The sequence below is a fragment of the Amblyraja radiata genome, chromosome 23 (assembly GCF_010909765.2).
Source record: "Amblyraja radiata isolate CabotCenter1 chromosome 23, sAmbRad1.1.pri, whole genome shotgun sequence".
NCBI lineage: Eukaryota > Metazoa > Chordata > Chondrichthyes > Rajiformes > Rajidae > Amblyraja > Amblyraja radiata.
The window spans coordinates 29,265,024-29,290,093 of NC_045978.1; the positions used below are offsets into that span (position 1 = coordinate 29,265,024).

The 25,070-nt window shown below is 45.2% G+C and overlaps 3 protein-coding genes and 1 long non-coding RNA gene across 15 annotated transcripts in view; 3 read left to right on the forward strand and 1 right to left on the reverse strand.

Moving 5' to 3' along the window:
• Window positions 1-2,506, forward strand: part of lsm14b (LSM family member 14B) — a 40,202-nt gene extending 37,696 nt beyond the window's left edge. For all 7 annotated transcript variants that reach the window (XM_033041923.1, XM_033041922.1, XM_033041918.1 and 4 more), the window contains one exon: window positions 841-2,506. The gene's annotated coding sequence lies outside the window, so the exon portion shown is untranslated. The remainder of the gene's footprint in view (window positions 1-840) is intronic.
• An 8,228-nt stretch (window positions 2,507-10,734) lies between these two features.
• On the forward strand, window positions 10,735-11,223 carry LOC116986419. Its single transcript, XR_004415477.1, has 2 exons — window positions 10,735-10,867; window positions 10,903-11,223. It is a non-coding gene; the product is annotated as an uncharacterized LOC116986419 (long non-coding RNA).
• psma7 (proteasome 20S subunit alpha 7) lies at window positions 11,145-19,644 on the reverse strand. Its single transcript, XM_033041931.1, has 7 exons — window positions 19,315-19,644; window positions 16,773-16,899; window positions 16,052-16,176; window positions 15,268-15,390; window positions 14,737-14,856; window positions 14,232-14,294; window positions 11,145-11,318 (listed from the first exon to the last, which is right to left on the reverse strand). Exons 1-7 carry the CDS (start codon window positions 19,414-19,416, stop codon window positions 11,229-11,231), a joined length of 750 nt encoding a protein of 249 aa, XP_032897822.1. The 5' UTR covers window positions 19,417-19,644; the 3' UTR covers window positions 11,145-11,228.
• Window positions 19,645-19,715: 71 nt separating this feature from the next.
• The window catches only part of ss18l1 (SS18L1 subunit of BAF chromatin remodeling complex), an 87,361-nt gene continuing 82,006 nt past the window's right edge, over window positions 19,716-25,070 (forward strand). For 2 of the 6 annotated variants that reach the window (XM_033041926.1, XM_033041928.1), the window contains exons 1-2: window positions 19,720-19,964; window positions 22,856-22,932. In XM_033041926.1, coding sequence (XP_032897817.1) covers window positions 19,896-19,964; window positions 22,856-22,932 — 146 coding nt within the window. In that variant the 5' untranslated portion in view covers window positions 19,720-19,895. Of the gene's footprint in view, window positions 19,965-22,855; window positions 22,933-25,070 lie in introns of all 6 variants that reach the window. The other 4 variants (XM_033041925.1, XM_033041927.1, XM_033041929.1 and 1 more) reach the window with 4 other exon arrangements.

Sequence of the window (25,070 nt, forward strand, 5' to 3'; positions counted from 1 at the left end):
TAGAGCACGGAAACAGGCCCTTCAGCCTAAACCATCAACGCCCATATACTCAACTCCCATTTGCCTATGTTTGACCCATGTCTCTCAAACTTTCCAATACATGTACCTGTCCAAATTGTTGATCAATTCTGAAAGCAATATATATTTATAGACTGATTGACAGGAAGGATTAGGTGTCCTATATACTGTAAGTTTCTGTCAGGCCAAGGATTCTGCTAGAATGTGTCCAGTAATCAAATATATAATTTAATTCTCAGAGAATTGAGCAATGGCCATTATTTTAAAAAAAACATACATAGAAACATACATAGAAAATAGGTGTTGGAGTAGGCCATTTGGCCCTTCGAGCCTGCACCGCCATTCAATATGATCATGGCTGATCATCCAAATCTTCAAAAACATCTTCAATATCATTGTATCTCAAACATCTCCAATGTATTAACCTTGCTTCTATGAATATTGTTAGTTTGTGATCTTTTTTAGGATGATTTTAAGTTATTTTATACCCTCTTCTTACCCCAAACTTGAAATGGGGAGGGTGAAGGAGATTTACTTGAGTTTATTTGGTTGTGTTTAAGTTAGCATAAACATTGATTGCCGAGATCATTTTAAGTTGCAATGACATCACCAAATCGTATCTTACAGTATTTGCCTTTTCCTTTGTGAAATGGATAAAATACATAAATGCAGAGCACAGCATTGTTTCCTAAAAGTATGCTTTTTGTATTACTGTGTTTTTTTTTTTAAAGCAGACATAGCTTTTTTTTAAAGCAGGCATAGATGAAAACATGGTGATTTTGTGCTTGCATCAGACTAATTTTGCTTCCTTTTTCATTTCAGAAACTGCTGAGAAGAGTGGGTTTTTTTGATTTTGTGTGTGTGTGTGTATGCACAAAAGAATTGGCACTACGCATGTTACTTGTGAACTAATGGAAATACATCTTTGTTTGAATAAACCCAAAGGAGTAACTGGCAAGCTAGTTGTAAAATACTGCTTCTGATATTCTGTCAATTAAGTTTTGTATTGACATTTTGAGCTCCTTTACGCAGGAGATGAATGTTTTTTTTGGTTTAACTGTTTAACAGGTGAAGAAATGATTGTGTGAAACGGGCTTGTTTACACGGTTGTGCAGGGAAAGCTTAATTTATTATTTTGAACAGTACTCTGTTCTAACTTGCTAAATATAGTTAGGATTGACACCAACCCTCTATCAGCGTAAGAAAAATATCTTGTATCTTGAGTATAAACATTTCTCACCCATGCAGATTAACACCAAATTCATATGGTACTGAAAGTTAAAACTTGTCTGTAATGAGGGTATAATGAATAATAGTAAACAGATATGGCATGAGGTTATCGTGCTTCTTGTCTGCACTTGGATTTGAGTAACTTTTTTTTAAGCATCTTTCACAGTTTAAAACTTATTTGCTATATCCTTGTAATTGAAAGAATTGTAACCAATGGCTTATTTTCAAGTGCTTTCTTAAGTTTACAAAGTTGGGAATTGCTTTTCATTTTAACCTCGTGTATTTGCAAGGGTGAAAATGACCTTTAATCGTACATTTGGCTGACACAGTATTTTATATTGGTACCGTGTTCTGATTCCTGGAGATCTGTTATAGGTCAGCTGGCTTTGTGCTTGCATAGTGCTAAACTCGATGTCCTCAATTTCTTAGATTTAATCCAGTTCGTGTTCATTGTGGACTTGTTTAAAAAAAATTGAGCTGAATTTGCATCTGTGTGCTACAAGACTGCTTAGGAATGTTGATTTCCTAGAATTAATTATATTGTACCACTATAAAATACTATAAATGAACACAATTTGAAATCCGTTTGGACATGAATGCCAGCTTAGATGGTGTAAATAATCACAACGGACTTTCATCAAGAAGCCTTCAACATGAGCCGCAGTGTTTATTGATAATGAAGTTTGTGATAAGCCAATGAAAGCCAACTGCTAAGAAGAATTATTTCCATGCCATCGATTGATTCTTAAAATTTCCTGGGATGTAGCATGTGCATAAGTATAGTTGATTTTTGTCTGGCAAACATCCAATTTATGAATGTGCTGGACTTGTATTTCTGTGAAACATTTGAGCTCTTTTCTCCATGCTATAAGTACCAAGAATTGCATGGAATACCAGATATGAAACTCATTTGGACATTCACTGCCGTGTGCAGACTAAATAATTATTTTGAAAAATGTACAGAAGTGATCTGTATAAAGCTAACATTTTGACCGATATCTATAGATGTTTGAATATGTTGTATCATTTTTTTTTTTCATTTAAAACATCTTGGCACTTGTTGATCTGGGAAGAGATCACTGCCTTTGGTGGATTCATTGTTCAGGATGCAAGCCTGTTAATGTGCACACTTTTTGAAAATTTGAAGACTGACATGTCACAAAGCCATGGTAACTGCACTCTTGTAGCAATAAATTGTGTGAAATACACTTTAACATTGGGCAAATTTCCCAGTGATTTAATAAATGATAAGCAAAGAGTGTTCTTGTCTTATTTTTAGGACTTTACCATGCTTAACCTAAGTTATTGCCTTTTTAGTGTCATTGATTGTAAATGTCCTCACAAAAGGTGGACCCTTTAGCTCTAGCTTCCTACTACAAATCAATGCAATCCTCATTCTTTAGGAAACGGGGGTTCCCCCCTTCCATTATAGATGAGGCTCTCACTAGGGTCTCCTCAATATCCCGCAGCTCCGCTCTTACTCCCCCCATTCGTAACAAGGACAGTCCCCCTTGTCCTCACCTTCCACCCTAGCAGCTGTCGCATACATCATATAATCCTCCAACATTTTTGCCACCTCCAACGGGATCTCACTACTGGCCACATCTTCCCGTCTCCACCCCTTTCCACAGAGACCGTTCCCTCAAATTCCCTGGTCAACTTGTCCCTTCCCACCCAAACCATGCCTTCCCCAGGTACTTTCCCCTGCAATGGCAGGAGATGCAACTGCTGTCCCTTTACCTCCTCCCTCGACTCCATCCAAGGACCCAAAGTCTTTCCAGGTGAGGCAGAGGTTCACTTGCACCTCCTCCAACCTCATCTACTGTGTCTACATCGGCGAGACCAAGCGCAGGCTCGGCGATCGTTTCACTGAACACCTCCGCTCAGTCCATTTTAACCAACCTGATCTCCCGGTGGTTCAGCATTTCAACTCCCATTCCCAATCTGACATTTCTGTCCTGGGCCTCCTCCATTGTCAGAGTGAGGCCCAGTACAAATTGGAGGAACAGCACCTCATATTTCGCTTGGGTAGTTTACACTGTACACCCCAGCGGTATGAACATTGACTTCTCTAACTTCAGATAGTCCTTGCTTTCCCTTTCCCAGTTCTCCCACTAGTCTTACTGTCTCCGCCTACATTCCATCTTTGTCCCGCCCCCTCCCTTGACGTCATTCTGAAGAAGGGTCTCAACCTGAAACGTCGCCTATTCCTTCTCTCCAGAGATGCTGCCTCACCCGCTGAGTTACTCCAACATTGGGGTGGGAGATTGCAACCTTCACGTGGTCCGCCCTGTTTCAATGAATGCAATCAACTTGGCGTACACAATCAAATAGAACAAGATGTCCTACAACTTTAGCCTGTGCATGCAATGCGCAAGAAGAAGACTCCAGCATTTTGTGTTTACCTTTGATTTAAACCAGCATCTGCAGTTCTTTCTTACAGAGTTGTTCTAGTCACATCTACAATAAGAGGCCCATTTTCTGTTGGGTGTCATCCGAGTTGCATTACAGTTATCCACCTTTATGTGGTTATGTAACGGTAAAAAAAAAAGGGGTCCACATTGGTTTGAACACTGTATTGGATTTGAGTAAGAGCATGAATCCCAAACAAGTTTGAGATTTATTTTTAAAATGTAGCTGTATTGGAGGAATGCCGATTTATTGTTGTAACAGAACTAGTTCGCTAATTTCCATTGAGATTGGGACTATGACCAAATCTAACTCCACATCTATGCCAACATTAACTGAAGGCATAAGAAACTACGGAAACAGGAATCTTGAGTAAAACACAGTGCTGGCAGAACTCTGGGTCAGGCACTATCTGTGGGAGGGAATGGACAATTGAAGTATGGGGATAGAAATCTTCTTTAGTTCCACCAGCACTTTGTGTTTTGCCCAATATTAATTGGGCTGCCTTCTGCACAAATTACAATATAGTTGGAGCCCTTGAGATGATGATGCTACTTTATTGTCACTTGTACCTAGCTAGGCGCAGTGAAATTCTTTGTTTTAGTGTACATCTAACTATCTATATCTATTCTATCTATTATTATATAAAACTGAGTGTGTGTGTCTGCCTGACTTGTGGCTGCCAGCCTTTAATTCGTTGCTACGCCAACACCAGACGCAGAATCGCCGAGATTTTTTCCATTTCGGTAGATTTCACTTTTCATTCCGAGTATCCACTCCTGATTAAATTTTGTCGTGTTTATGTACATATTTTTAATAACCCCACCCCCCTTACCTCTCCCCCCTGCCCCCATCCCCCTACCCCTCTGTCCCTCTTCCACCACTCCCCCTACCCCTCCCTCCCCACTTCCACTTCTCTCCCCTTTACCCCACCCCTCTCCGTCCCCCACCCCTCTCTCTCCCCTCTCACCCCCCACCCCTTCCCCTCTGTCCCTCTTCCACCACCCCTCCCTCCCCACTCTTCCACTTCTCTCCCTCCCCACTATTTCCCCTCTCTCCCCCCAACCCCCCTCCCTCCACAATCTTCCCCCTCCCTCCCCTACCCCATCTCCCTCCCCCATCCCCCACACCTCTCTCCCCCTCCCCATCGCTCTCTCCTCCCCCTCTCCATCTCGCTCTCCTCAGCCCTCTCCCTCTCCTCCCCTCCTCCCACCCCCATCCCCTCCCTCCCCTTTTCTCACTCTCCCCACCCCGTCTCCTTCTCCCCCGCCCTCCCCCCACCTGTGTGTTTGGGGGAGGTTAGTGTGTGTGTGATGCCGCAGCCCCCCCCCCCCCCCCCCCCGCAAACGCGCGTTGGTGAAACAGACCCAACGGGTCAACACTTGGTCTAGTTATTATATAAAAGTCTGTGGCTGCCTGCCTGTCTTGTGGCTACCAGCCTTTGATTCGTTGCTACGCCAACACCAGACGCAGAATCGCCGAGATTTTTTCCATTTAGGTAGAGATTTCACTTTTCATTCTAAGTATCCACTCCTGATTAAATTTCGTCGTGTTTATGTACACATTTTTAATAAAATCCTTCTCCCCACCCCCCCAAAATTTCAAAAGAAAACCGGCTTCTCACCCATAGAATGTTGGTGAACGTTCCATCGTGTGATGTCACAATGCCCAATGCTCACAGATGTCCAATCGGAATGGATCCATTTACACATGCCTTTGCAGCAGCCCCAGCACCAGCCCACCCCCGCAGCCTGTGTCGAAGCGCGTCATCACGTGTGTGGGAATAGAGAAAGAGGATTGGGGGTGAAAGGGAATGGGGAACAGATGGACTGTCCCTACCCCTCCCCCTTCCACTCTCCCTCCCCACTATATCCCCTCTTCCCACCCCTCTCCCCCTCCCTCCCCACTCTTCCCCTTACTTCACCCCCTTCCCTTACACCTCTGTCCCTCTTCCACCACTCCCCCGACCCCGCTCCCCGTCTCTCTCTCCCACTTCCACCACTCCCCCCTCCCTCCCCATTCTTCCACTTATCTCTCCCCATCTCCCTCCCCACTCTGCCCCCCCCTACCCCTCTCCCCCTCCCTTCACACTCTTCCCCCTCTCCTTCCTCCCACCCCTCCATCCTCCCCACCCTTTCTCCTCTCCCCCTCCCCCCACCCTCTCACACACCCTCCCGCACCCCTCTCTCCTCTCTTTCTCCCCTCCCTCTCTCCTCACCCCTCTCCCTCCTCCCACCCCACCCCGCTCTCCTCCCACCTTTCCCCCCTACCCATCTCTGCCTCTTCCACCTCTGCCCCTCTTCCGCAGTCTTACCCTCCCCCTCCCTCACCACTATTCCCCCTCTCCTCCTCCCATCCCACTCTTCCCCCGCCCCCCTACCACTCTTCCGCTCCCTCCACACTCTTCCACCTCTCTCCCCTTCCCCCTCTCCCTCCTCCTTCCCTTCCCTCTCTCCCTTTCCCCCACCCCTCCCCCACTCTCCTACCCTTCCCCCCTCTCCATCTCCCTCTCTCCTCACCCCTCCCACCCCCTCTCTCCCCCCTTCCTGCCCTCCCCGCTCTCCTCACTCTCCTCCCCCTCCCCCTCTCTCCCCCTACCCCGCTCTCCTATCCCTCCCAAATCTCTCCCGTTTCCTCCTCCCCTCTCCCCTCCCTCCCCTTTTCTCACCCTCCCCTCTCCCCACCCCGTCTCCCTCTCCCCCGCCCTCCCCCCACCTGTGTGTTTGGGGGGAGGTTAGTGTGTGTGTGATGCCGCAGCCCCCCCCCCCCCCCCGCAAACGCGCGTTGGTGAAACAGACCCAACGGGTCAACACTTGGTCTAGTTATTATATAAAAGTCTGTGGCTGCCTGCCTGACTTGTGACTACCAGCCTTTGATTCGTTGCTACGCCAACACCAGACGCAGAATCGCCGAGATTTTTTCCATTTAGGTAGAGATTTCACTTTTCATTCTAAGTATCCACTCCTGATTAAATTTCGTCGTGTTTATGTACACATTTTTAATAAAATCCTTCTCCCCACCCCCCCAAAATTTCAAAAGAAAACCGGCTTCTCACCCATAGAATGTTGGTGAACGTTCCATCGTGTGATGTCACAATGCCCAATGCTCACAGATGTCCAATCGGAATGGATCCATTTACATATGCCTTTGCAGCAGCCCCAGCACCAGCCCCACCCCCGCAGCCTGTGTCGAAGCGCGTCATCACGTGTGGGAATAGAGAAAGAGGATTGGGGGTGAAAGGGAATGGGTAACAGATGGACTGTCCCTACCCCTTCCACTCTCCCTCCCCACTATATCCCCTCTTCCCACCCCTCTCCACACTGTTACCCATCCCTCCCCTACTCCATCCCTCCCCCACACCTCTCTCCCCCTCCCCATCCCTCTCTCCCCATTCTTCTCTCCCCCTCTCCATCTCCCTCTTCTCCCTCCCCCATCCCTCTCTCCCCTACCCCTCTTCCGCACTCTCTCCCTCACCACTATTTCCCCTCTCTCCCCCTCCCATCCCACTCTTCCCCGTCCCCTACCACTCTCCCCCTCCCTCCACACTCTTCCAACTCTCTCCCCTTCTCCCTCTCACCCCTTCCCCCTCCCCCACCCCACTCTCATCCTCCCCTTCCCTCCCACCCCTCTCCCTCCTCCCCTCCCACCCCTCTCCCTCCTCCCATCTCCCCCCACCCCCTTCCCCTCCCTCTTGCACCACTCCCCGCTACCCATTTCCCACCCCTACCCCTCTTCTTCCTGCCCTCCCCGCTCTCCTCCCACTGCCCACTCTCCTCCTCCTCCCCCCCATCCCCCCTCTCTCCCCCTACCCCGCTCTCCTCTCCCTTCCAAATCTCTCCCGTTTCCTCCTCCCTCTCTCCCCTCTTCTCACCCTCCCCTCTCCCCACCCCGTCTCCCTCTTCCCCCCCTCCCCCCACCTGTGTGTTTTGGGGTGGTTAGTATGAGTGTGATGCCGCAGCCCCCCCTCCCCCTCCCCTTTCCCTCTCTCCCTCACCCCCTTCCCCCACGTCTCTCCCCCTCCCTCCACACTCTTACCCCTACCCCATCTCCCTCCTCCCCATCCCTCCCCCACACCTCCCTCCCTCCCCCTCCCCCATCCCTCTCTCCTCACCCCTCCTCCTCCAACCCCCATCCCTCTCTCCCCCCCTTCTCTCCCCCTACCCCCTTCCCTCCCCCACCCCTTTCCCTCTCTCCCCCACCCCTTTCCCCCTCCCCACTCTTCCCCCTCCATCCGCACTCTACCCCCTACCCCACCTCCCTCCTTGCCTCCCTCCCCCACACCTCTCTCCCCCTCCCCTCTCTCCTCGCCTCACCCACCCCCTCTCCATCTCCCTCTCCTCACCCCTCTCCCATCCCTCTCAACCACCCCCTTCCCTCTCTCCCCTTGCCCCCTACCCCCCTGTCGCTTTTCCACCACTCTCCCTACCCCTCCCTTCACACTCTGCCACTTCTCTCCCCTTACCCCACCACTCTCCCCCCCCCACCCCTCTCTCTCCTCCTCCCTTCCCTCTTTCCACTTCCCCTGCCCCTCTTCCACCACTGCCCCTGTCCCTCTTCCACCACTCCCGCTACCCCTCTCCCCCTCCCTCCCTCCCCACTCTTCCACTTCACTCCCCCCCTCCCCCTCCCACTCTCCCTCCCCACTCTTTACCCTCTCCATCCCCCTCTCCCCCTCCCATCCCACTCTTCCCCCACCCCCCTACCACTCTCCCCCTCCCTCCACACTCTTCCCCCTCTGCCTTCCCTTCCCTACTCCCCCTCCTCCCTCTCTCCCCTTCCCCCACCCCTCCCTCCCCCTCCTGCCCCCACCCCCATCCCTCTCTCCCCCACCCCTTCACTCTCTCCCCCCCACCCCCCTCCATCTCTCCCCCGCCCTCTACCCCTGTCCCTCTTCCACCACCCCCTACCCCTCTCCCCCCACTCTTTCCCTTCTCTCCCTCCCCCACCCCTCTCTCCCCCCTCCCTTCCCCCTCGCTCCCCCACCCTTTCCCCTACGCCCCTGTCCCTCTTCCACCACTCCCCCTACCCCTCTCCCCCTCCCTTTCTCCCTCTTCCACCACTGCCCCCTACACCTCTCCCCCTCCCTCCCCATTCTTCCACTTATCTCCCCCACCCACCACCCATCTCCCTCCCCACCCCTCTCTCTCCCCCCTCCCTCTCCCCCCCTCCCTTCCCTCTCCCTCCCCACTCTACCTCCTCTCTCCACTCTCCCCCTCCCTCCACACTCTTCCTCCTCTCTCCCCCCTACCCCTCTCCCCCTCCCTCCACACTCTTCCCCCTTTCCCTCCTCCCTCCCCTCCATCCTCCCCTCCCTCTCTCCTCTCCCACCCTCTTTCCCCCCTACCCCCACCTTCTCTCACCCCCTCTCGCACACCTCTCTCCTCCTTCCCTCCCACCCCTCTCCCTCCTCCCCTCCCACCCCCTCTCTCCCCACCCCTCTTCACCCCCATCCCCTTCACCTCTCTCTTGCATCACGCCCCGCCACCCCTCCCCTCTCTCCTCCCACTCTCCTCCCCCTTCCCAGCCCCCTCTCACTCCCCCTACCACGCTCTGCTCTCCCTCCCAAATCTCTCCCATTTCCTCCTCGCCCTCTCCCCTCCCTCTCTTCTCCCCCTCCGCCCACCTGTGTGTTTGGGGGGTGGTTAGTGTGAGTGTGATGCCGCAGCTCCTCCCCCCACCCCGAAAACGCGCGTTGGGGAAACAGACCCAACGGGTCTGCACTTGGTCTAGTCTATATTTAAAACTCTGTGAGTGTGTGGCTGTGTGTGTTTCTGACTTGTGGCTGCCAGCCTTTGATTCGTTGCTACGCCAACACCCGACCCACAAATGCCCTGATTTTTTCCATTTCGGTAGAGATTTCACTTTTCATTCTAAGTATCCACTCCTCATTAAATTTTGTCGTGTTTATGTACACTTTTTTTAATAAATTCCTTCTCTCCCCCCCCCACTCATTTTGTCGCCTCCTGCTGGCCAGCGACCATAAAGGCTGTTGGCATCCGCATCTCGCCTCAAAGACGCCATTTAAAAACAGCCACACTGCTGATTCCTGAGCCGCTTGAGTTGGAGGACCACGTCTCCCGTGGGGGCTACGGGTAGGGAACGGCTGCGTTGGGGGAGCAGACCCAACGGGTCTGCACTTGGTCTAGTATATATTTAAAACTCTGTGTGTGTGTGGCTGTGTGTGTTTCTGACTTGTGCTGCCAACCGTTGATTCGTTGCTACGCCAACACCCGACCCAGAAATGCTGAGTTTTTTCCCATTTCGGTAGAGATTTCACTTTTCATTCCAAGTATCCACTCATTAAATTTCGTCGTGTTTATGTACACATTTTTAATAAAATCCTTCTCCCTCATTTTGTCGCCTCCTGCTGGCCAGCGACCATAACGGCTGCCTGCGCCCGCAACTCGCCTCAAAGACGCCATTTAAAAACAGCTGCACTGCTGATTCCTGAGCCGCTTGAGTTGGAGGACCACGTCTACCGTGGGGGCTACGGGTGGGGAACGGCTGCGTTGGGGGAGCTGACCCAACGGGTCTGCACTTGGTCTAGTAGTACATGAAAGCGTCCCCACCAAGGTGCTGACAAAGCACTTGTTCTTTCTTTGTCGTCATTCTCCCCCGCCACAGGGTCCCCTCAATTTCTGGGTGGAATGTTGAATGGACTGTAGTGGAGATCCTGAATCAGGAGTTCAATGTTCTGGCTTCCAAAAGTGGGACTTATCAGACTTGGTCTATCAGATTTATGCTCGTGGAGGGGAGAGGGAAAAGAGAAGTGGATGGAAGAGGCGCAGATTCCAAAGTTTATAACCTAAATATCAACATATCACTGCTATTTATAAACATACTTTAATCCTTCCCTTACGTTCTCACCATGTTGGATGAGAGGCTGGATAGCAAGAACAAGACAAAGGTGACTTTTGGGGGGCGGCGGGGTTGTAACCATGTTACTACATAAAGAACAGCTCCGGTGTCCTAGAATGGAAAGCTACACCTTGTGGAGAAATTGAGAGCAGGAGTTAGTATCTTTGCAAGGGGCAGGGTGGGTGAAGGTACAGTCCAAATAACTAGTCTGGATTTGTCGCAGATGTCAGGCAACAGTGTCTCTTGTGATGGACACTGATCAGAAAAACAGGTTTCAAGAGATAGTCCAAGTGAATTTAAGTCAGGGAGGAAGTTAATGGTAAAGTTACTGAAAGCAATCACTGCTGTACAGGTGCAAGAGGCAGCCCCAATGCAGTGGAGAAAGAGTTGGGGGGATGGTGTCAGAATACATTTGGAACAAATGTTTGACATAACCAACAAAAAACAGGCATAGCTGGGCCCCATGTGAGTTTTAACTTGAAGAATGTAAGAGGAATCAAAAGAGAAGTCGAGGGCAAGGACAAATTCCACCAGGCAGAGTAGAGGAGAAACTGATTTGGTCTCAAGGATTCTTGTGATGGAGAGAGAAAGCTTAAATTGTACTGAAACAAGTTAATTTCAAACTAATGTTTAGTTGGTTCACAATTGTTTATTCCAGTAATTATAGAAACAAGTAAAATAGTTCAGTTCAAAAGCTTTAAAAAAAAAGTTCTTTAGGTTTTCGGTGCCTTTTTCTTTTCAGCTTCTTCCCGCTCTTTCTCAATTTCTGAAACATGCATTTCAATTTCTTCTGGATTTAAGATCTACGAAAGAAAAAAATACTTGGAATTTAGCTGCATACAAATTTGAATTATATAGACATTTATAGTTCAACAGCTAGGATTATAGAAGGAAATCATAAGATATAAGACATTATGGGAACAGACTATTTCACTTTCCAGATTGTCTGAAACCTCAACTACCAATGGACATTATTGCATTAAAAGTGAAATTTTGTTTCCATTGACTATGTTAGACAATATAGATGGGCTGGTGAGCAAATTTGCTAACAAAATTGTGTTGAGTTCTTGACACCATGTCATAGGAAAGATGTGGGCATTGAACATAAGGTATGCAGTATACAACATCGGTTGGGCTGCATTTGGAGTATTGCCTGCAGTTCTGGTCGCCCTCACTACAGGAAAGATGTGGAGGCTTTGGCGAGAGTGCAGAGGAGGTTTACCAGAATGCTGCCTGGACTAGAGGGTTTCAGCTACAGCAAGAGGTTCTAAGACTTGGTTTGTGTTTTTTCTGGAATGTCAGATGTTGAGGGGAGACTTGATAGAAGCAGTGCCCTCCATAATGTTTGGGACTAAGACCCATCATTTATTTATTTGCCTCTGTACTCCACAGTTTGAGATTTGTGATCCACAGTAGTTTAATGCAAAATTTACAAAGTGGTGATTAACAGCCTCTTTATGCATACCACTGACCATATATACCATGGTAAATTTGAATAGAACTGAACTGAAAGATGCAGTATGGAAACGGGCCCATTGGCCAACCAGGTCCATGCCGACCTGTTCACACTAAAGGTTCAAAGGTATTTTATTAGTCACATTCACATACACCTAGGTGTAGTGAAGTGAAATGCTTTTTGCCATTTTTCAGCACACAAAAAAAGAATACAGACATAACACCAATGAGAGTCTTAAACACATAGAACATCCCCCCAACAATGGCTCCCACCATGAGGGAAGGCACAAAGTCCAGTCTCCAACCCCAGTTCACCCATAGTCGGGCCCACAGTTGCCTCTACGGAGGCCCGATGTTCCTGGCCGTTCTCGCCGGGTGATGTTGCTCCGGCGTCGGGAGTCCTCCCAGCGGCCTGGGAACCCTGGAACGGCCGCATCCGCACTGGAGGCCGCGGCTTCCGAAGCCGACAAGGCCGCGCCGGTTGGAGCTCCACAACTGGCGATCTCGTCGCGAGATCCCAGGCTCCCGGTGTAAAGTCAGCGCCGCCGCCCGCTCCTCAGACCCGCAGCTCCGCGATGTTGTTCCCGGCGGTCTCAGCTCACCGGAGCTCCAGCGCGGCGACCCAGGCAAGGCATCGCCCGCTCCGCGATAGCGCTCCAGCGCTGTGCCGCCGCCGAAAGCCGTGGTTCTGGGCGGTACCCAGGAAACGCCGCTCCAGGCCCGCGAGGACGGGTCGAAGCTGCAGCCCGGAGAAAAGCCGCCTCTCCGACCAGGTAGGGACCCTGAAAGGCAGTTTCCCCCTTCCCCCCCCCACCCCCCACATAAAAAAAGTCTAGACCTCCAACAAAACACTTTAACTAACTTAAAATAAAAATAAAAAGATGAAGAGACAGACAGCTGCTGGCTGAGCACTAGTCTGTTATCCCACTTTCATGTCCACTCTCTATACACTAGGGGCAAGTTACAGAGGCCAAATTAACCAATTAACCTACAAACCCATGTTTTTGGGATGAGTGGGGAAACCGGAGCACATAGAGGAAATGCAAAAAAAATTGCATAAAAACTTCAGACAGGCAGCTCCCGGACTCAGGATTGAACCTGGTGCTGAAAGGTAGTGGCTCTACCAGCTATGCCATTTACTTTGAAACCAGTTAAAACCCAGTGCTTAGTTAAGTCATTCCATTAAAAACAAATTCCATTAAAAACAATTTGTTTTTAATGGAATCCTCAACTAAAGGATTTTAATGTTGTGTCATAGTTGAGGAGTAGCCCCTTCAGATATTGGCACAGGGGCAGCAACCTCACACACCCCATATACATGTGGAACACGGTCTCCACCTCGTCACAGAAAATACAGGAGGCCAGGGAGCCCATGAACCGGCCCTGTGCATCTCTCTCACTCTCAAGATCCTTTTGAAGCAGCCAAATGGCACTCGGCAGTGGTGATAGGTGCACTGAGTGGCATTAAAGGCTGTCTGTGAGAAGCTGCAGTTACTGTTCGCGACGTCCCATTGATGTCATTGTGGCACTCGGCAGCTGAGAGCCATTGTGATTGGTGCACAGTGAGTGGCATTGTGATATCATAATTTGAAGCTGCTGGAAAAGGGCTATATGTGAGAAGCAGTTTTGGCTTTAAAAAAAAAAAACTTTAATTGCGAATAACTTTTGAAATAGAGCATGAAATCTGAAGTGAACCTGATGAGGTCATGGAGGGGAACGCGTGTAGCGTTTTGAGGAAGATACAATGAATACAGGCAGGCACACACACACGATCAGACTTTTATAGGTATAGAGATTTAAGAGTTTTTTCCTCAGACTGCTCAAATTTGGCTGGTCAACTAGTTTGCTGACATTAGTCCTGGACACCAGAAATGATTTAGAACTGAATCTTTTGAAAATTTGATTGTAATGGCTATAAATGGTAATTATAAATGGCAAAATAAAGTTATTTTATAAAGTGCTGGATTTCTGCAGGGAGCTCACTTTTTGGAGAGCAATATTTTGCTGCAAATTGAACTGTTGTGCTGTACAAATTTACCATGGCAACTTTGCACTGGCAGTCACCCCTAATGTAATACTCAAATAAATCAGGGGTGACTGCTAGTAACTATTAGAATTGTAATGTTGTAGACATTTAAAGTAGCTAGGGCAAACTGTAGATTGTCATATTAACATAATCAATAGGAAAACAGGAATGGATAAAGAGAGTTAAACATACAAATAATAAAATGGCTATTTCTATGCAGTGCCGATGGCATTACCCTTAAGAGTTGTCCATGTTTCATCACCGCCAGTTCAATGTGTTTTCCTCCCGATTGTACAACCTAAATAAAATTGAGTAGAAGTGAGCTATTTTACCCTTCTTTTAATAAACCTGTGAATGACCAAAATTCATACAGATTAAACTTCTAGAACCATAAATAGATTGAGTCAGTACTGATAGGAATACACGCTAGAATATAATTTTTGAACATTTGATCAATGATATTTTAGTCTGATGCTGCAATAATTGTTACTATCTCCCTCTGCCTGACCGCAGGAGAAGCTAGAAAGAGATTACTTTTTTTTAACCTTCCATCACAGTGAGGAGGTGCCTGGAGGAGAGTCACTGTGGTTGATGTTTCTGTTAAATTGTGTTTAGTTGCGTGTATTGTTACTTTTTTACTGTTATGACTGCATGGCAAAGACATTTCGTTCAAACTTGTTTTTGAATGACAAATAAAGAAATTCAAATCAATTCAATTGATATTTTCATTGAAATAATACCTCCAATAAAGCCTTGATGGCAAGTTTAATGGTACTGCTGTCTGTGGCAGTGGCCTCTTCAGTGTAGTTTTTCTCCAAGAATTCTCGGATAGTCTTTGCACTTCTTCCTATGGCATTGGCCTGAATGTAAAACATGCATGAAATTTGTACATACTGTTCAAGTGACAAACATAAAAGTTTTTTTTAACTCAAGCTAAATTGGTTGTACGATTTGAAAGACTAATGCATTTACATTGTCGAACTTTCTATCTTCTGTTAGGTTACACAGAAATCCCTTCTGGTGATCTAGATGGATTAGCATACAAATATTTCATCTCACATTTGTATCCAGCCCAGATGGATGGCAATGAATTCCTCTCTAAGTGTCTAGCAGGCCCCTAGCAACAATGTCCTTCACCTAGTATATTAAAAAAAGTTAGCATAAGTAAGATCTCTCATAAGGCACAATGAATAGTGCACTAATAAATACAAATGGCCATCTTTCAATAAAAATAGGTACACTTGGGGCATCAGAGTTTGCAAACTATTTACCTTCCATTCATGATAGGTTCCCGATGGATCAGTTTGATAAAGTCTTGGCGCTCCATCAATGTCAAAACCCACAATCAGTGCAGAAATCCCAAACGGTCGGCGCCCATTACTTTGTGTGTAACGCTGCAAACAGTTTGGAAATGTAGGTCACTGTACATCCCAATTATGACAGTATCTGTGTAATATGTCTTTATCCTTTAATAAATTAAAAGTGGTATAATAGCTCAAATGTGGCATACTAGAATTGGCAGCAGTGTATCTGTAAACAGATATCAATATGGGAATCAGTAGAAGAGGGAATAACTGGGGAGTAAGTATACGAGTTTAGTTTACTCTCGCTTAAAGATACAGCATGGAAACAGCCCCAACGAGTGCACGCTGACCACAGATCACCCATTTACATTAGTTCTATGTTATCACACTCTCTCATCCACTCCCTACACTTTATAAATTTATAGAGGCTTATTAGAGGATGTGGGAGGAAACGGGGAGAATGTGCAAACTTCTCAGACAACACCCAAGGACAAAAATAAAATCCTGGTCTCTGCCATTGAGGCAGCAATTCTACCAGCTGTGTCGCTGTGCCGCCCTGTCCAGTTTCTCGAAAAGGTCAAATTTAATTTTCGTTCATAAATCCTACAATTTACCCATGGCGTTAAGATACAAATGATATTTTATGGTTTTGAGTATTATGACAGAACATTCAAGCTCTACAAGGTAACACAATTTTTTTCTCCACTTATGCAGAGAAAATTTAATCTAATATAACGATGTATGAATTTACCTGTTTCAAACTGGCAATAAAGCGTGTGATGTATTCAACCGTGACTGGATCCTCTACAGTGAGTCTATGGCTTTGACACTCCACACGAGCTCTATTTATCACTATCCGGGCATCAGCTGTGAGTCCTACCATAAAGGATATTGAGAGACAACATTTAAGTCACACTGAGGATGATATTGAGCACTGATAAAATATAATAAGCCCTCCACTGAGCTATTCATGTCCACTTTTGGTTTTGGTAAAAGGTGAAACAAGTGATAACAGATCCACCAAGAAGAAGACTTAATTGTTTTAAAAAAAACATCACTTAACAAAGAGCTGGGGTCAAGGAAAGAGCATTCACGTCACGGCCCTGTTTCCACCAATACACACAAGAAGCAACAAGACAGACACCATTGTATGCAGATGCCGAGAAGTATGTTCAGCTCTGGCTGAACAACTTCTAATCTTGTGTGTGGACTCCATAAGAAGACAAAGAGCTAAGATATTGAATGACATTGAACAAACCAGATTCAAATTTCCACCAACTCAACATTTCACAACAAGTAGCGGATCATTATTTCTCCTGCATCCAGTAATAAGACTAAGAATGCATCAATTTCTCCAACCATTGGAAGAAGTGAGCAGTAAATCATCATAGAAAAAAGCTGTAAGATTCTGAAAACAAAACAGAAGAGATGGTCAACAAGGTTTCAACATCCCATTCAACATTAGAACCAACCTGCAAAGGCCATACAAACGTTGTCATCCAGTACACAGATCTTCCTTACAGTTCTTTCATCTTGCAATTTGACTACAGATTTCTTTTCCACTCCAAGGACTACAATTCCTTTTCCTCGCACACTAACCTATTGCGTGAAAGATCAAAGTATTAGTCTTAAAAAATGGTTTTGCCATTGTACGTAGTACTGGCAAAAATGTATTTTGCCTAAAATAAAGTTTATTGTAAAATACTGTAAACTTAACTACAGACCTCTTTAGTGTCCGTAGTTACATGTATTATATCTCCTTGGAATCACACTGCTTCTTTTCTAAAGAGTACCGATTTTTTTTTTAAATACAGTTTTGAGGTATTTTAATTCAAAATTAAAAGAAAAGATTGTATTTATTAGTTAATCGGTGACTTTAAATTATATTTTCACGTAAAGAAATGTTGCTAAGAGATGAATGAGGATGTTCAGACGTTTTTTTTTATTGATAAGGAGTCCAAAATGTTGCATCAGGTAAATATAGTGAAAGGTGCACTATTTATAAATGACGCAGACCATCTCTAAATGAAATATTTATCGGGATATTAGAGATTAGGCAAGACTTGATGTGCTGGAGATCTTTCTGGTGGTGTCCATTTCTGAAGTTTTGATTTATTAGGGATAGTGCAAATCTCTCTGATCCAGATTCTTTAAGCCCCCTAAACATGTTTCCATGATAAAGAAAGGACCTTTGATTCAGGAAGCACATGTTTTCTGATTTGTAATACGACCTAAAATATGAACAGGCAAACAGAAAACAATAATACTACAAAATTACATTTTCATTATCTTGCAAGTACTATTGTTAAAGAATGCTGCAAAATTATGGAGTCCGAAGAAGGATCTCAACCCGAAACGTCACCTATCCATAGTCTCCAGAGATGCTGCCTGACCCGCTGAGTTACTCCGGCACTTTGTCTTTATTTTGTAAACCAACATCTGAAGTTCCTTGCATCTACTAGAAAATTGTTGTCAGTAAAATATATGTTTGCAAATCATCGTGGCTATCCCTCGAGGTCGAGGATGATGGTCTACGTTCTGTTGTTTTTATGGACTCTCAGGTGGCTTATGAGTCCAATCCTGGCTTTGAAAGTTCTTCGGCATTCAGGACAGGTAATTCCAGATGGCAGATCGGGCTTTGGTTGTTGCTGCCTCTCTTTCTGTTTTCTTCTCTTTTCTTCTAATTCTGCGGATCTGTTGGCTTCGAAGGTCGCTGTTCTTTCTTGGATGATGGTACGCCAGAGTTTCATGTCCTTGGCATTGGTTTCCAATTGTCGATGTCGATTTCACATTTCTTCATGCTGGCTTTAAAGGCGTCTTTGAATCTCTTCTTTTGTCCGCCTCTTTTACGTTTGCCTTCTTTAAGCTGGGAGTAGAATGTTTGCTTTGGTAGGCGCTCGTCTTCCATCCGAACAACATGACCGACCCATCTTAATTTAAGAAAGAACTGACCCATCTTAGTTGGTTCTTGATGACCAAGGCTTTGATGCGGGATGTTTTTGCTTCATTCAGCATGCTGACGTTGGTTCTTCTGTCTTACCAGCTGATATTTAAGCTGTTTCGAAGAAATCGTTGATGGAACTTTTCATGGGTTTACAGATGGTGTCGGTATGTAAATATATTGCTTAACAGTAGCAAAAGAATATTTATGTTATTTAACAATTATAGGTGGCACAGCGGTAGAGTTGCTGCCTTACAGCAAAATGCAGCGCCAGAGACCCGGGTTCGATCCCGACCACGGGATCTGTCTGTATGGAGTTTGTAAGTTCTCCCAGTGATCTGCGTGGGTTTTCTCCGAGATCTTCGGTTTCCTCCCACACTCCAAAGACGTACAAGTTTGTCGGTTGGCTTGATAAAAATGTAAAATTGTCCAAGTTGGCGATATGCAGAGTGAGTACTGCCCTGCCGACTACAAAATTCAAAAGGTATAACATTTTGCAATTATATAGCATCACTCTGACTGCATGCGAACATTGTGTAGAGCGATGAAATTCCAACGGCTACACTGATGCAGCCTGCAGTCGGAGGGTGGGAGGTGGCCATGATGGTAGACAAGGCATCTAAACTTCAACCCGACGGGAACCAGACCTCAATGTGTTTAAAGAAATACGAAGCGGAAATAACATGATCAATTGCAAAGGTCAGAAGTAGATAAAGCTGATGTAGTTCGGGCTGCGAGCGCTGGAGGAGCTCGGGTACCACGATGAAGTAGCCGGCGCCTTGCAAATTCACTTATCGGCAAGTACATTTGGCAATAAATAACCAAGTTGCAGGGTTCCGGGTGGGGATAGGGCTGTAACACATCCAGCAGTTCGGTCGCTATAAATCCAAGTCTGTCCTGAAGAGTTGGAGGACAATACATAAGTCACAGTGACTCTGCAATCCTTCCTGCTGGATTTTGCAAAGCTGTTCCGGCAGGAGAAAAGTAAAAGTAAAAGGCCCAAATCCCGCCTGACGAGAGCCCGGGGGTAGGGGGTACATGTGTGAGTGACCGATCAGTTCCCGGGTACTCACCGCGGCCGAGCCTTTCTTCACCGCCTCCTGTGCGTACTCCACCTGGAAGAGGTGGCCGTCCGGGGAGAAGACGGTGATGGCGCGGTCGTAGCTGGCGCTCATGGCGGGCGGGCGGGCACGCGAGGCGCGAGAGAGCGGACGAAAAGAGGCGCCGCCGCCGCGAGCGGGCCGGGGGGGGGCGCGCGAAACCCGAATGAAACTTCAACCGCCGCGATCCGGCCCTGGGGCGCGAGGAGGGCGAGCAATCAACGGTCGCAGTCGATAGCAGCGCGAGAACGAAAGTGAAATCAAGTAGTTGTCCCCCGGGCCACCCCTACAATCGGGAATCATCCCGCCCGCCCCTTCCGCTTCGGCGCCGACCACTCGCTGCGCGGGGGAGGGGAGGATGAGGCGGCTGGTGTAGCGAGAGGTGGAGCCTCCAGCCGCCCGTCCGCTCCGCAGCCGCTGTTCCGCAACTGCCCATCCGCACGCTGCCGGTGCAGCCATCCGCAATCACCGGCACCGCTTTCCCCCTTCGTGTCAGCGTCGTCGGGGAATCGAATTAAATAAAATACAACGCGAACTGGTGGAAAACAAACATCATGTCCGTGGCCTTTGCATCAGCTCGCCAGCGGGGGAAAGGGGAGGTCACTCAAGCTATCATTCAAAAGGTAAACGTCTTATTATTTATATGCCATCCAGTTATCTATCTCTTGGCGGAAAGAAAAACCTGCAAATAACAATGATTCATTGAAAAATGTAATGCCTGGTTTTGAATGTAATTTAGCAATTGTCATTTATTCTGCAGATGAAATGTGCTATTTTCCATCAGTTTTGAAATGCAGGATTTGATCTTTTCAGATTCTGATTGGGGACAGTAGTGATTTCCACCCCCTTCCCCCCCCCCCCCCCTCTCAACTCTCAGGATTGTGAATGCAGCAGCTCTGAACAAAGCAAGGTGTGATAGTGCAGACACATGGGGCAACGTAGGTCAAGGAGCCAGTGCATCGCTTAATTTCAATTTTATGATGCATACATTTGAATTGTCATCCTTTGTGATTGCAAAAAATTAAAATCACTGATCACATCTACTTAACCAAACGATTGCATCCTTATTGCTAACAGGTGCGCGTTCGTCTAAAATAATGCCAAATGTGCAGTTACTTATGTTGCTGCCGAAAGCAGATGCAAATCTGAAAAAAAAACCTACGTATTTTTATTTATTTATTAAACGTATCAGGTGGATAGGATGCCAATGGGGTGGATAGGATGTAATCAGTGATTGTCTAATAAAAGTGCTACTTTCGTGAAGAATGGAAACGTTAAAATGGTGAAGGAGGTTGCGTGCTTTTTTGTTGTTTTTTATAAAAATGTCAGGAGAACGCAACGACAGTCCTAAATAATGAACTAAAACTTGCAATTTGTGATAGTTTAACCATTCTTGCAAATGGAGTTGTGTTTTTTAAAGAAATACAGAGTCGTGTTCATGGTGCTGATGGCAGCTTCTTGCAACCTCGGGTTCTTGACTCCCTTGCTGCCCGTGACGATGTAGTGGGCAGCGAAGCATTTGATTTTTGATTCATTCTCCCCCACCGCCTAGCCCCCCCCCCGATCGCGGTGCAATTCGCCAAACTTTATCCAGATGGTGCCTAGCGTTGAGTTCTCTGACATTGATGGTAGGGGAGAAGCTGGAACCGGTAAACGGAGTGGTGAGGTTTGAGGATTGGCGACGGTGGTAAATGATGGGTAGTTCGCGGATTAATCATGGCGAAGAAGAAAAGGTGTCAGTGCAAACAGCAATCAACACCTCATCAGCATCCTGTTCAGCAAACCATCGTGCTGCCATCCGATGGACAGGAAGCATTGTTGCTAAACATCCAGCACTTCGCATCTGTCTCTGTCACTGCCGAGGAAACGGCCTCGCTCATGCTAACTGCGTTGCAAACATTTGCCACGGATTGGCCTCTACATGCGTGTAACTAGATCAATATCTTGCTTCATGTCAACTGTAACGGGATTGAACTAATTATGTTCGATGATCGGTGGGGGTTACCTTCTGCATATCGGAGCACAAAGAGATAAAATGGCAAATTAAAAAGGATGCTCATCTCCTTTCACATTGTATGTGCGGAAATATTTTCTTACCCACGATTTGGTCAAGTAACCACCAGTGTTAATATTTGCACGATTTCACTCCCTCTTTCGGTAGCTTTCTGCCATCTTGCTTTTGCTGGGAGAAATGGCAAATGAATAGGGGGAATTTTAAAGAAGTTAATCGCATATAATTTGGGAAACTGTTCGGCATCCATTTAATTTTCTATGTTAAATTAACATTAAAACTTAGCTTTGCGAACAACCATGTGGAGGAGAGTGGGATAAGACGTCCTCTTGAATTTAGAAGTTAAATACCAAAACAAATAATAAAGTTTTATGGTTTATTTGTACATGCATATAAAATTAGAACGAGTGTTTACTTTTACATAACTGCTTGATATTTTTCCTCTCTTCCTAACTCCACTCAACGAGCAATTATTTTATTGCAAGGTCTTAATAGCCCAGTTCTCCAGAGTAAAATGTTAAAAATGTGCCCACTGAGAAGGTGGGGCAAATAATTGTGAGCAATTTGTTTTTATATTTATGTCAATGGACCAAATCATTTATTAGAAGGATAACTAATATTCAAATAAAATAATAATAGGTGGGACCAAGAAATGTATTTTAAAAATCCAGCATTAATGTAAGTTGAAAGCTTGCAAACTTAAGTATTGAATAATTAGCAAGAATGTACAGTTTTAAATTTTGACGGCTCGTAGAATCACCTATAGTTGTTTATCACTAAAATACACGTTGACACTGAGAGTTTATATACTGTACTAGATGTTGGCTATCTTTCACAGCCCAATGGTTCCAACTTCCAACAAAATCTAATTGGCTTGCTCTCAACTAATTCTATTGCCAAAGCTCACTGTAGTGTGTAATTTGCAGAATGCCAGAAGAGAAGAATCTCATTCTTCCAGTTTGAAAAATTTATAATTGGACAAGATGATAAAATAGTGTTTTTTGTAATTAGTCTTGACCCTTCATTGTTATCAAATTTGATATAGAACATAACAACCATTTATTATCTTATATACAAGTTGCCTTCAACTGACAAGCTGAAGGTTGCCCCAGCTGCTAACAGAAAACAGGTTTTGTTTGAAGTTCAAAAATTGCTTTTAAGCACCTAAGTAGAATTCCATTTTGTAAGTTCTGCATTTCCATCAGTGTAAAGGTTGAAACATATTTTTACCTTTGTTTTTTGGGCAGCAGACAGATACTTGAAAATCAGGGTCTTTGTGGACAATTTGTAGCAATAAAATTGAACAGCAAGTCAAGCATTGTAATGATTGGAGGCTGGTCCATAATCAATTTTGTTTATCAAGAGTATTGTATTGTTAATAGTCTGTCAGAACTTTACCCAATTAAAGATATTTTAATGTGAGGTGTACTAATTGATACATATTATAACATTTGGTTTGTAACTAATTGTAACTATTTTTTTTCTAATAATTTCTGGTTTTAGATGTTGGATGAGAACAATCATTTGATACAGTGTATCATGGATTACCAGAGTAAAGGCAAAACTGCAGAATGTTCTCAGTAAGTCTTGTTGTCATTTTGAACTTTGTTCTAAGTGAAAATTTCAAAGACTCAGTCCTAATTTCCAGAAGACAAGTATGTATGACTATGTGTGTGAATGCAAAAGGCCTGAAAATATTCTGCTGGATTTGAGTGAAATTGCTTGGGGAATAATTTGATGTCAAAGGAATTTATCTGGCACATTGTAGTAAACTTATTTTGGACATATTCTTTAAATTGACATTTAGTAGTTGGGGCCAGTTGAAATCACACCTAACACAGTGATATAATTGTCTTTTTAAGATAACTGAACTATTATGGCCCTGATGTGGAGAGCTTTATCCAACATAAACAGTCAAATATCTGATAGCAATTTTGGTATGATGAATGAGATTAGAATTGTAACAGCAGTGGAAGATCTATTATTAGACCTGCAAGTTTTTTCTTGGTTTAAGTGCTTACATTTTGATATGGAATTAATGTTTTTAAATGTTAAGAGTTTTAAATGCAGGTTGACATTTTTTTCTAGAACTGAGCTCAGCAAATGTATCATTGTTGTTAAGTAACAACATATTTTAATGTAAGATATTCTCTTACTTTATTCCCCTCTCCTGCTACATGATTCCAAGGTGGAAAAGAATTGCTGGAGGAACTTGGATAGTGAAACTGCTGAGGTCCTCCAACAATTTTTTTATTTTTTTTGCTTGAGATTCCAGCATCTGCAGTCTTTTGTATTCCAGGGGTATAAAGCTGTTGTGGATATTAGGTGCAAAAGGCTTACCACTAAAATAAGAAAACTCTTAAGAAGATTATACATTTTCAGAAATCTGCATGTACTGTAGTGGCTTGTGATGCATTCTTGGAGGGTTTTGCTAATTGTATAAACTACTCGCCTATGCTTTGTGGTTTGCTAAATCTCATAATTGACTTGCAACATCGTACCTTCCCCCACCCCCTATCAGCCAAACCAAGTATATGTTCTTCTGTGGCTATTGAATAGAAGGTGGAATTTTATAGGCGATCATTTGCTGAACTTTCAATAGTATAGATATTTGATTACCTGCATAAGAAATGTATTGTTTTTATGAAGCTTTTTTTTTGGAAAGTAAAGTCAACCTTTTGTATTTTGTGTATTGAGGCTTGAAAGAAAAATATAAAATTCAGCAATAGAGGGGAGCAACTTTATGGCTTGCAATGCAGAAATGAAGCAGCAGAAACTTTGTCCTGTCTCCAAAACAGTCAAGTGATCATTATATTCTACTAAGCACAATCCAAAAGAGTGCCATTATTATTTTTTAAACCATTAAAACCCTTTTACAGTTTGAAAGATAATTTGTTCTGATGCATGATGGTGACTTTAATACATAATTGGTTTTCTTCAAATTAGTATTATTTGTACAGGGTGCTTGCTTTTGAAGTGTATTGTTGAACTGTATTTAATTTGGCATAATGGCACTGATATATTGAGACCTACATAGAACTAATGATGTATTGAGATATACATACAGAGAGAACAGCAGAGATGGGGTCCTTCTGCCCACCATATCCTTACGGTTCTTTTTGCCCAACTATATTAATTCCATTTGTCCACATTTGTATTGTTCCATTTCAGTACCTGGTTACACGCCTGGCAAAAATTGTGAGTGTATCTGACTCCCCCATCACCTCTGGCGAAAAGCTTCTGATATCAATCACTCTGTGTTTTAAAAAAAAAACATTCTCCCTAATTTCCCTGTACCATTCCTTCCACTCACCTTAAACCTATGCCCTCTAGTTTGTGATATACCCAGCATGGGGAAAAATATTGACTATCTATGCCTCTAATAACTTAATTACCTCTGTCAGGTCATCTCCACCTGTCTTTAGCTCCAGTTTATCCAAGCTCTTCCCATAACTGAAGTTCACCAATTCATGCTTCATCCTGGTGAATCTCCATCTTTCCTAAATGTGGTGGCCGGAACTGCACACAACACTCCAAATACCAATGCTTTTATATTCTACTAGACTAAGTGTGACCCATTGGGTCCCAGTCACACGGGAGGCCTGGTCCTCCAATGCAATCCATTCCCCAATGCAATATTCCACCATGTTGTGAGAGAGGGGGTGGTGTGGGGGAGAGGGGGGTGGTGTGGGGGAGGGGTGGTGTGGGGGAGGGAGGT

What these genes read in the sequence shown, in the direction of transcription:
- psma7 (XM_033041931.1), bottom strand. Translation starts at nt 19,416, where the DNA reads ATGAGCGCCAGCTACGACCGCGCCATCACCGTCTTCTCCCCGGACGGC. An exon ending in GAACCTATCATGAATGGAAG is followed by an intron (nt 14,857 to 15,267) that starts GTAAATAGTTTG and finishes TTTTACATTCAG; the next exon opens with GCCAATGCCATAGGAAGAAG. An exon ending in CCATCAAGGCTTTATTGGAG is followed by an intron (nt 14,295 to 14,736) that starts GTATTATTTCAA and finishes AATTTTATTTAG; the next exon opens with GTTGTACAATCGGGAGGAAA.